Source organism: Arvicanthis niloticus, chromosome 6 (assembly GCF_011762505.2).
Source record: "Arvicanthis niloticus isolate mArvNil1 chromosome 6, mArvNil1.pat.X, whole genome shotgun sequence".
In the NCBI taxonomy this organism is placed as follows: domain Eukaryota; kingdom Metazoa; phylum Chordata; class Mammalia; order Rodentia; family Muridae; genus Arvicanthis; species Arvicanthis niloticus.
The window spans coordinates 20665951-20677485 of NC_047663.1; the positions used below are offsets into that span (position 1 = coordinate 20665951).

The 11535-nt window shown below is 44.7% G+C and overlaps 1 protein-coding gene across 1 annotated transcript in view; it reads right to left on the minus strand.

Moving 5' to 3' along the window:
• Dhx8 (DEAH-box helicase 8) overlaps nt 1-10888 on the minus strand; it is a 36831-nt gene extending 25943 nt beyond the window's left edge. The window contains exons 1-8 of the mRNA XM_034505819.2: nt 10424-10888; nt 5889-5974; nt 5116-5188; nt 4619-4704; nt 2634-2743; nt 1849-2274; nt 818-962; nt 527-730 (exon numbers count right to left, since the gene is read on the minus strand). Coding sequence (XP_034361710.1) covers nt 527-730; nt 818-962; nt 1849-2274; nt 2634-2743; nt 4619-4704; nt 5116-5188; nt 5889-5974; nt 10424-10571 — 1278 coding nt within the window. The 5' untranslated portion in view covers nt 10572-10888. The remainder of the gene's footprint in view (nt 1-526; nt 731-817; nt 963-1848; nt 2275-2633; nt 2744-4618; nt 4705-5115; nt 5189-5888; nt 5975-10423) is intronic.
• Nucleotides 10889-11535: the final 647 nt, after the last annotated feature.

An 11535-nucleotide genomic window follows, 5' to 3' on the forward strand; every position in this document is an offset into this window, starting at 1 on the left:
CTGGAGCCCAGCACATCAGAGTCAGAGAGAGGTGCATGGCCAACCCCCAGGGACAAGCACACCATGGTGCTGAAGGCATGGGCTCAGAGGTATTGTCCCCAGGAAGGGTTACTGATGCCTTCTCTTACCACCACAGCACTTGGCCCTTACATGCCAGCATGCAGCCTCACAGTTAATTGTTTACCCTGTCTCAGCCCTGGGTGCTGAGTCCCCCATGGGCAGGAACTGTGGAACACTGTCTTGGCAGCCCAGCACTACCCTGTGTTTGACACACCATCATTCTAATACTCACTGAAGAATGAGGAAAATAAAAATCACAATCACCACTAAGGTTCAACTCTGCTCACTGTTAATCCCACACTGCCACCTCTGGTCCTGATGGACAGGGAAGGGCACTGAGGCACACAGAGTGGAATAACTTGGCTCACACAACCAGTAAGTGGACAGAAGCCACCACGGGCTGCCATGTCTCGGGCCCACTCTCCTAACTATCATGCTACATGCTGAATGAAGGACTGAGACACACCTGTTTGATCTCCCACTTCTCTGGGTCAGAGATGCGGGTGAGCCGCTTCCGCTCCAGTGAGTCATCCTCTACTTCAGGAGCACTGACGAGGGAGAGGTGAGTCGGTCTGTCTGGGTTCCTCATGGACGTCTCTTCGTTGGTCTCCCCAACCAGATTTCTGCGTCTGTTTGGGTTTAGATCTTCTCCTGTTTCTTGATCCACATCCTAAAGCACAATAACAAGGGAGCTGCTCACTTGCTGTCCTGACACACCTCGGGCTACCAGCCGTGAAAACAGACGGCACACACCCACCTTCATGCTCAGGCTGGTCTTGGTCCCAGTGAAGGAGAGAACTTTGACCTTGACCCTCTGGCCTTTGCTCACAACATCAGCCACGTTGGCCACTCGACCTTCCCGTCGGAGCTCAGAGATGTGCACCAGGCCTTCCCACCGCTTCCTGGGAGAAAGTGAGAGACCTCTAAAACAAGCCTAAACATAACTGCCTGATTTCTACTCCTGCCGGACCTGAACAAAGCAGTGTTCATGGGCCTGAAACCTTTGCCTTAGGAGCAAGGTAGGAAGATCATGAATTCCAGTCCAGCCTGGGACACTCAGTAAGTCTGAGGTTACATGTACTGCCTACAATGGTGAGTCTTTGTTCCAAAAAGATAAGATGGCCCTGTTAGTAAAGGCCACACATGAACATGAACACAGAACACAGCACACACAAATACAGAAGGAAAGGAGGACGGAGGACGAGGACGAGGAGAAGGAAGGGGCTGAAGCTCACAAAAGAGCACCAAGAAGTTGGTCAAACAAAATAGTGTTAGTATCACCACCCTCCTAAAGAAAAAGAGGAGAGAGAGATCAATTCTCAACTGTCACAATCAGCAGAGGGAAGATCTCCTGAGGGCAGAGGAAGGAATAAATGGCTCTGGGACATTTCAAAACCAAAAAAGAATCTAAGGCAAAGAGTGTGCCAAGGGACTTGCCTAATATACTCAAAGCCCTTGAAAAAAATAATAATCAACCCAAAAAGCCAGACATTCTAACACTCCCCTTTAAACTCAGCAGCTGGGAGGCAGACACAGGTGGATCTGTGTGAGCTTGGAGCCAGCCTGGTCTACACAGAGAATTCTAGGACAGTCAGGAAAAACAGACTCCATTTCAAAAATAAAAAATATTTAAAAGAAATCAACAAAAAGTCTAATTTCCTAATAACCCTGGCATACCTGAATTAACTAAAGTGTAATTACTGTAGCTTCTTGGACTGAACACACACCCCTACTTCAGCAGTAAAAGACAGTTAACCCTCACTGATGTGAAAGAGTATCAACCATTACCTTAGGCCCTCCAGCTGCACAAAGCAACCAAACTGCATGATGCTGGTCACTTTGCCATTGTAAATATCTCCAATAGCAGGCTCTTCAGGGGGAGGACGGTCCACATGCTTATCCCGCCATCTGTCCAGATTCCTCTCCCCATACTTTTCCCGGTCTTTCCGATCTTTGAAGGGACTCTGACTTCTGCTCCTAGACCTGTATCTAGACTTCCCCTTAGTCCTCTCCCGGGTCCTAGAATGTGACCGAGAGCGTGATCGGTGTCTCCGCTTATGGTCTCTATCTCGCTCTCTGTCTCGTTCTCGATCTCTGTCTCGTTCTCGGTCCTTGTCACGGTCACGGTCCCTGTCCCTGTCCCTGTCCCTGTCCCTGTCCCGGTCTCGGTCACGATCTCGGCTTCGACTCCTCTTCTTCTTCTTTGTCTTGTCCCTAATAAATCAACAAGGACCTGTTTAAAAAATAAATCAACCCAACTTTACCTCTACATCCCAAGCACCCAGGACAGAATCACTCTGTATAAACTAGGAACCTCTAACTTCTGAACTAGACCACATCCCCAATGGGCCAGTAATGACTTAGATGCAGTTGGTCTCCATCAGCTCCGACTTCTAACTTCTGAGCACCGTAGCATTTCTAGTAAATGCTTTTAGCATGGAGCAATGAACCCCAACCTAGGGCACAGCCAGTTAGGAGTCTACCCACTTTGTTCATGATTTGCTTAACTGGCCCACGAAATTCAACTGTTATAGCATACTACACATGCAAATGAACAGGACGTAAGGACAAACCTGTGCTCGGTGTCTCTTTGCTTCTCTTGGCCTGCTGCACTGGGCATTAATGCTTCCAACTCTTTCAAGACGTCCACGGCAACTTTCACGTCTTCCTCATCCAACATGGTCTATAGGGTCAGAGGTCAGCAAAGTAATGAGAAGGAGAAAAAAAAATCCACCCACCTTCACATCATTAGCCTTCGGAAGTCAGTTCCCTCCTTCCATCATGATGTGGCTCCTGGGGACCAAACTCAGATTGTCAAGCACGCTGACAGGCACCTTTACCCACGGAGCCAGCACTCCTGCCCCAGATAGGAAAACTTTAAAAAAGCAACACTTTCTACATACTCCTTTCTGTTCAATTACATTCCATAGTTTTTACTGCTATCCACTGTGACACTGTGACACCGTGACTATTGGCCCTCTGTATTGACAAGGTCTGTACCCTAGATTCAGACAATTACATGTTTACAGATTTCCTTGACTCCCTAAGCAATATGGCCTAACAGCTACTTACATAGAGCTTACATTGTACTGGGTAATATAGAAATGATACAAAGTGTGTGAAAGGATGCATGTGTGCTATATGCAAATATTCTACTCAGCTTGTCTGAGGACTTAAACATCAGATCTTGGTACCTGGGGTTCTAGAAGCAACGCCCTATAAATACCAGGGTTTACTGGTACCCATTTGTTTACTGCTCATCTCTCTCTCCCCTTAGACAGGCTTCTTACATACTAACTTCCTACTCTCCATCTAAAAATAGCATGTAATCTGCAAAAAGGCAGAAAACTTTATCTGCTCTCTTTACTGTTACTTACCTGATACACAGCAAATGAACCAGCCTGCCTCCATCTTGGGCTTGAAAGCCATCTTACAATAAAGGCAAACTAGGTTCATTCCTGTTTATGATTAAATCTCTGTTTCTCAAGGATTGGGCCATGTCCCACTGGTAATCTTAACTACAAATGGTTCTGTATTGCCTGTTCCAGGAATGGCAATCACATGTCTTGTTTCAAAAAGTTGTTATGACCACCTTGCAACCCTTACTTTGTTTCAAAAGCTTACTATAACCACTGTTGTTATGACACCTTGTTAAGTTCTGCTTCCTTTACCTCACCTATTTGCCTGCCAAATACCCCATTTGAAAATCCCCTACCCCTGAGCTATAAAAACTTTGTCTTCCCCAATACTGACTTCTTGAACCCTACTTTAGGAAGAGGTAGCCTATGTACACAAATAAAAAAGTTTGCTTTAATAAATTTGATCATGATTTAGGTCAATGGGCTTTCTCATCCAACCTTTGGGATTGACAGGTACTCAGTAAGTTCTTTCTAAGATTTTTTCTTTCTCTCTATGTAACCCTGGCTGTCCCAGAACTCGATATATAAACCAGACTAACCTTGGAGCAGAGAGATCCTCTTGCCTCTGCCTCCCAAATGCTGGAATTAAACAAATTCACTAACACAGCTATCCTAAAATGAAATCGTTTAAAAATAAAAACATTTCAAAAATTACACTTTTTAAAAGTATAAATCAGGACTGGAGAGATGGCTCAGCGGTTAAGAACACTGACTGCTCTTCCAGAGATCCTGAGTTCAATTCCCAGCAACCACATGGTGGCTCACAACCATCTGTAATGGGAACCAATGCCCTCTGCTATGTGTCTGAAGACAGCTACAGTGCACTCGTATGCATAAAATAAATTAATCTTAAAAAAAAAGGATAAATCAGAAAAAAATTCTAATTTTGTACACTGGGCATCTGTCAGACTCTTAAGTCATCTCATACCTATCTGCTATCCCTCACCACTATTTCCTGGCATCCCTGAGCTCATCCAAGCTCATGTCCTTTGACTATTAATCTCTGGACCCTTTTATACTCTGCTTCAAAAGCATCACACAACAGACACAAAGTTAAAATCCAGACAATCTCTAAGGAGAAGAAGAAAAGGGACTGAGGATACACACTCAGGACAGACATCCCCAAACAGCATCCGTACCCGAACTGAAGGGTTGTCTGGCTGGCAAAGGACAGGGAAGAGTTCCTTCAGCTTTTCTTTTTCAGTTTTGGGTTTAACAACTGGATCTGATTTCATTAAGGAGCAGGAAGGGTTGAGAGAGAGAGAGAGAAAGAGAGAGAGAGAGAGAGAGAGAGAGAGAGAGAGAGAGAGATATTGATTGATTTAATATTATTACTGGTGAATAAAATAACTTCAACATTAGATTTGTATCTAATGGAAAACAAATGGTACTTTACTACACATATCACATAATTACTAGAAACAGTTTGACTGTCTAAATCCACTGACTGCGAGAGCCTCAACAAGCTATGTGCCCATGAAGGAGGGGAGGGAGCATATTGGTCCTCATTTGAATGTCTCAGAATTTGACTAGAGCATTCTCTTACTTAGCAACAGCTGAGAACAAAGTCTAATTTACAGGGATGTCACCACCCAGACCCTTCTAGAGGCTCAACTCAGCTGGAAGCCCTACTTACCTTTACTAGTAGAAGGCTTTGCTGGAGGCCGCATGGTTTGTATGAGACGCAACAGGTTGCTAATAAGAGAATCCTTCAAAGAAAAGAAGCACAAGACAGAGCATGTCAGCCTCTGATCTGGTTCAATATTACAACAGGAAGTGCTGTAGGGAAGTGTGCTTATGTACTTGACCTGTGCTGACTAGAGCAAGAAAGCATAGAAGGTCAGTCTGGGACAGCATGAAGCTAACTCAGACCAGCAGGTCTCAACCTGCAGGTCACAACCCTTTAGGAGTCACCTAAGACCATCAAAAAACAGATATTTACATTATGAGTCATAACAGTAGCAAAATTACAGTTATGAGCTAGCAGCAACAAGAAATAAGTGTAAGCTGGGGGTCACCACAACATCAGGAACTGCAATAAAGGGTTGCAGTGTTAGAAAGTTGGGAACCACTGGCTTGGACGATGCCCAGAGACCATTTTACTTCCCATCTTTTAAAACTGCCTCCAAAACCCAGACTATTGTTCCTGATGTCCTGACTCACAGAACAAGAATGTCAGCGTCCTCAGAGACTTCAGGATGGAAAGAAAGCCTGCAGCATTCTCCTAGGAAGGTATGGAGGGAACCTGGCTCCCAGCCATCAACACAACTTTACACAGTTGATGGCTTACTTAATTGATATGTACCAACTGTCTCCTTCCTACTTAAAAATCCTGTACTCCTATCAAAATTTAAGTTCAGTGGCAACACCAAAACAAAGAGAAAACAAAGAATCTTCAGATATACATACTGTGAATTCTGCACCATTTTTGACCAGAGAAGCTTTAAAAGTATCAAAGGTAGTATTTTTCTCAGCAAGACTGATGACAAATTCAGCTGTTAAAAAAACAGAAATAAGGAATTATAAGTGGAGATTCCGTCCAAAAATTGTTGTGAATATATTAAAATCTAATCAGGCTACCCAACTGTCTTAAAAACTACCAACTACTTGAAGTAAAGGAAGAAATAAAGAAAAAAAAATCTCTTTTTAAAGTATTCTATTTTATGTGTACAGGGGTTTTCCCTGCAGCTATGCCTGTGTCCCACACTCATACCTGGTGCCCACAGAAGCCATAGGGACTGATGACCCTGTGTGACTGGAGGTACAGACAGCTGTGAGCCGCCACACAGGCACGGGTGCCAGGAATCTCAACCCAGGTCCTTTGGAAGAGTAGCTCCTGCTCTTAACTGTTGAGCTGTCCCTCCAGCCCCAAGGAAATGTATTATTTAATTTTTAAGGTCAAAAAGTTTACTAGTGTTTGAAACCAAACAACAGGACAGAGGAATTCAAATTCCTGGCAGCTGTTGGGAGAGGGAGATAAAGCCATGCCTTTTAATTTAGGTTTGAAGGGCAAAGAAACAGAGTGAGCCCCCAGCACCAGGGAAAGCAGGCACTGGTTCCTGACCAGTAGCTAAAAATGAGGTAAGAAGAAGCAGGAAAAGCATGCCTTTTAGTGCCAGGCCACCCATTCCAGGTTCTTGTGTCCTAGAAGCAAGGATTGCACCAGAGACACAGGCTAGACATGAAAATAAAGACAATAAATTAAAAGAAAAAAAGGGCTAGAGAGATGGCTCAGCAGTTAAGAGCACCGGCTGCTCTTCCAGAGAACCTGGGTTCAATTCCCAGCACCTAAATGAAGGCTCACAACTGTCTGAAAGTTAAGTTTCAAGGGATCCAATGCCCTCTCCTGGCTTCTATAGGAACTGGACAAAAGTAGTTCACAAACATAGATGGAGGGAAAACACACACACACACACACACACACACACACACTGGACAAAAGTAGTTCACAAACATAGATGGAGGGAAACACACACACACACACACACACACACACACACACACTGGACAAAAGTAGTTCACAAACATAGATGGAGGGAAAACACACACACACACACAAATAAAAACCAGCTAGCATAGTCCTACACATTTTTAATCTAATCCCAGCACTCGGGAGGAAGGCAGGTTGAGCTTTGTGTCTGAGTCCAACCTAATCTACTCTAAATAGTGAGTTCCAGGCAAGCCAGAGCCACATAGTGGGATTCTGCCCCCCCCTCCCCCAAAAGAAAGAAAGAACGAACAAACATCTTGGAAGTGGAAGTGGACTAGTGGGCTGAAGAAAAAAAGCCCTCAAAGGAAAAAATATATAATTGGCTGAGAGATTGTCCATGTATGTTCCGGTGGACTTTATAAATGAAAAGAAGAGCCGGGCGGTGGTGGCGCACGCCTTTAATCCCAGCACTTGGGAGGCAGAGGCAGGTGGATTTCTGAGTTCGAGACCAGCCTGGTCTACAGAGTGAGTTCCAGGACAGCCAGGGCTACACAGAGAAACCCTGTCTCGAAAAACAAAAAAAAATAATAATAATAATAATAATAATTAATAAATAAATAAATAAATGAAAAAAAGATGTAACTCCAAAATGTTCAACCAAGCTCTAGAATGCATTTACACTGGGAAGGCAGATTCGTCCCAGAGGGTACACGCCCTCTTATCATAAAGCTAGCAGCTACGCACACTGCCAGTCTATGAAAATACAAGCCCATGCATATACACAGAGACACTGCATGCATGCACACATATACACATACACATAAAGAGAAAAACATGTTCTACAGTTTCTGGAAGGTGAGACCCAATTTATATAAAAGAAGTCAGCTAGCTATCATTAGATGATACAATCTTCAAGCTGAAATAAGTGTGGTGGTCTGAGTGAGAATGGCCCCATAGGCTCTTACGTTTGAATGCCTGATTCCCATTAGTAGAACTGTTTGGGAAGGATTAGGAGGTATGGCCTTGTTGGAAGTATGTTGGAGAAGATATGTCAGTGAGGGATAAACAATTTCAAAAGCCCATGCCAAGCTCTGTGTGTGCACGTGCATGCATGTGCGTGCATGCATGTGCGTTGCATGCCTGTGGATCACTGAGCTCTCAGCTACATCTCAGCACCATGTGTCCCTGCCTGCCTACCTGCCACCACACTCCCTGCCAGGATAATAGCCTAAACCTCTGAAACTATAAGCAAGCCCCCAACTAAACACTTTCTTTTTTAAGAGTTACCTTGGTTATGGTGTCTCTTAGCAGCAATAAAATGGTACCTAAGACAGTAAATATGCACACATGCATGCAGAGACCCTTGGAGACCAGAAGGCATCGGATTCCCCAGAATTACAGCTATATGTGGTTGTGAGCCTCCTAATGTGAATGCTGGGAACTGAACTCAGGTCTTCTGCAAAAGCAATGAGTGATCTTTAACTCCTGAGCCATGTCTCCAGGCAGTAAAACTTTTTAATAATAATAATAATTAAAAAAAAAAGATACCAGCCTGGGGCTGAAGAGATGGCTCAGTAAGTAAGAACACGTCCTCTGCTTACAGAAGACCTTTTTTCACTTCCCAGGCTCACAACTACTTGTTAACTCCAGCTCCGGGGGATCAACATGTGTACAAATACCCACACAATTATGCACACATATGCATAGTTAAAAAATAAGTCTTTGGAAATTTTACTGGCATATATTTATTGTACATATTAATAGGATACCTTTATTGTGCTTAGTTAATTTTGTTGTTGATTTTGAGGGATATCCTAGGTGCCAGCTGCTAACCCAGCAAAAAGAGGCAACGTTCTATTTCATGGGTAAGGAAACAGCTCATTTGAAGTCCCAAATCTGACTTCTGTGGCCCTTTTGAGTTTCCAGTTGTCAGGGTTTTGTTGTTGTGGTGGTGGTTTATCATTTATTTTGGCACCCCACGATCTCATGCAAGCATCATGCCAATTCCCAGCTCTCCCTGACCTCTCAAAACATTCCCTTTCCCTGAGTTCGCCACTTGATGACATCACATGTTTATTGTTAAAAAGTCTGCATGATTTGCTGGCCAGCACCATAATTCCAGCATTTGGAGGCAGATGCCAGAGGATATCTATGAGTTTGAGACCAACTTGTTTCTAAGTTTTGAGTTCCAGACCAGCAAGACACAGAGTGAGATAGACAGAGATGGGGGAGGGGGAGGCTGGAGATGGCTCCTCAATTAAAAGGACTTAGGTCTAATTCCCAGATCACACACAGCATCTCACAACAATTTTTTTAAAAAGATTTATTTATTTTATGTATGTGAGAACACTGTTGCTGTCTTCAGACACACCAGAAGAAGGCATCAGATCCCATTACAGATGGTTGTGAGCCACCATGTGGTTGCTGGGAATTGAACTCAGGACCTCTGGAAGAACAGTCAGTGTTCTTAACCGCTGAGCCATCCCTCCAGCCCCCAACTCACAACAATTTGTAACTCCAGTTTCAAAGCATCCAAAACTTTCTGTGGGCACTAGGCATGCAGGTGATACACAGACGTACACACAGACAAAACACTCATGCACATAAAATAAAATGCTTGGGGCTGGAGAGATGGCTCAAAGGTTAATAGCACTGGCTGCTCTTCCAGAGAACTCAGGTTCTAGTCCCGGTATCCACATTGCAGCTCACACCTGTCTGTCTGTAACTTCAGTCCCAGGGGATCTGAAACCCTTTTCTGGCCTCTGCAGGCCCCAGGCATCCACATGATTTATGGACACTCATGCAAGAAAAACACCCATATTAAAAACAAACAAACAAACAAAAAAAAACCAGGTGACACTCTTTCCCTCACCTTCCTTCCTCTATAATCTAATCATTTTCTCCTATAACAACAAGTAAAGCAACCCTGTACCTATCAAACCGAATCACTCCCCGTATGCTCCTAATACCCATATATGGCCGCTCATTTTCATAAGGGCTCCGGCTATGTATATATTATGATCTCGGTCCCTAGCCTTTCTTATTTTCTGTCTGGGTTCCTTAGTCATAGTTTGCCCTAAACATCTAATGACTAGTATGTGAGAGGTAAGAACATGTGACTAATCAAGACCACGGCTCAAATCACAAGCTCAAAGTAGATTCTGTAGCAAAAACCAAACAAGATGAAGCGCTGCCCATAATATCTCCTGAGCTTCTAAAAATTATTGGCCGTAATTACCACCATCATCTTCATGTGCTGCTGCTGCTGCTACAGTTAAAGCCATTTAGCCACCCAAAACAAACAAAAATATCAAGCAGAAATAGCTGCCCCAGCCGTCATTGGCAGCTCACAGAAATGGTTTCTAATAGCTCGGACTGGATGGCTCTCAAGCAGAGTCCACTGCCACAGGTTCCCGGAGCTCGAGTCACGAACACGAACACAACACACACACTTGGCGCATCAACCGCTTTTCTCCTGCCTCCCTCGACCCCAAACTCAAAAGCCATAGCTCACCCAGATCCTTGTCGTTGATGCCCAAGTGATTGTCCAGCTCCGTGCAAACCTTCGACACCAAAGACAGGTACTCAAGTTTAGCGAGTTCTTCCGCGGGTCCCGGCTCCGAGCCCATTAGGACCCCGGCGGTGGCCACGGCTACAGCCATGGCTACAACTTCCCTTTGGTCTCCTTCCGGCGGGCCAGAAGGCGAAGCTACAGATTCCACTTCCGGGTCGGCGCACGACTCTTTTTGTTTACAGTGACTTTAAGAAAGTTGACCGCCTCTGTCTGAATCAGAGAGATCTGACAGGAAGTCCTCCCGGACGGGCCAGACGCACTGAGTTACGCTGTACGTTGAGTGGCGGCCTCTATCGGCTGAGAGGACTTCCCCACCTTTAGGTTCCTTAACGTTCACACTCAGTGCGCTTCCACACTGAGTCAGCAGAGGGCGACCGTGGCCTGCGCAAGGGGCCCGGAAGCCGCGCGCCTGAACGGACCGCGCCTGCGCATTAGGATCTTTGTGGGGAGGGACCAGACTGAACAGCGCCTGAGAAAAGCAGGTTGGATCGTCGTTGATCAGCTCAGTTCGTGACCTCTTGTCAAGTGAGCTCAAGTGACCTTACACCAGCAAACGATAGATTCTGGTTGCTCATCTGTAAACTCGGATAATACTTGTCTAAATGGCTTAGGTAAAGACTAAATGAAATAGATCTGCAAAGTGGCTGACCCATAGTAGTTGCTATTATGCACCCCCCCCAAACTGCTAGTGTTCCAGCAAAGCTTATCTCAAGCATTCCTGTTGCCAATACCCTCAGTCCTCTTACAATCTGCTTCTCTAAATATCAGCGGTGTCGTGAACCTGAGGTCATAAATTCAGGTGTCCCAACTCTTACTTTTCTCTTTGGCAGAGCCTTGCAATGGGAGTGAAGGGTTTCCCATGTCTTAATATTCTGTGTAAAAAATAAGAAAACACCTCCTCCAAAGTGAGCAGCCTTCCCATCAATCTAAAGACAGAAAAATGAGCCTCCTCTGCTACTTTTTGCTGACTTCATTGTACTACTGTATCTTTGAACTATTGTGAGCACTTCAGTGATATCGAATGGCAGGCAAGGTGGGCATGCGGGTGCTCT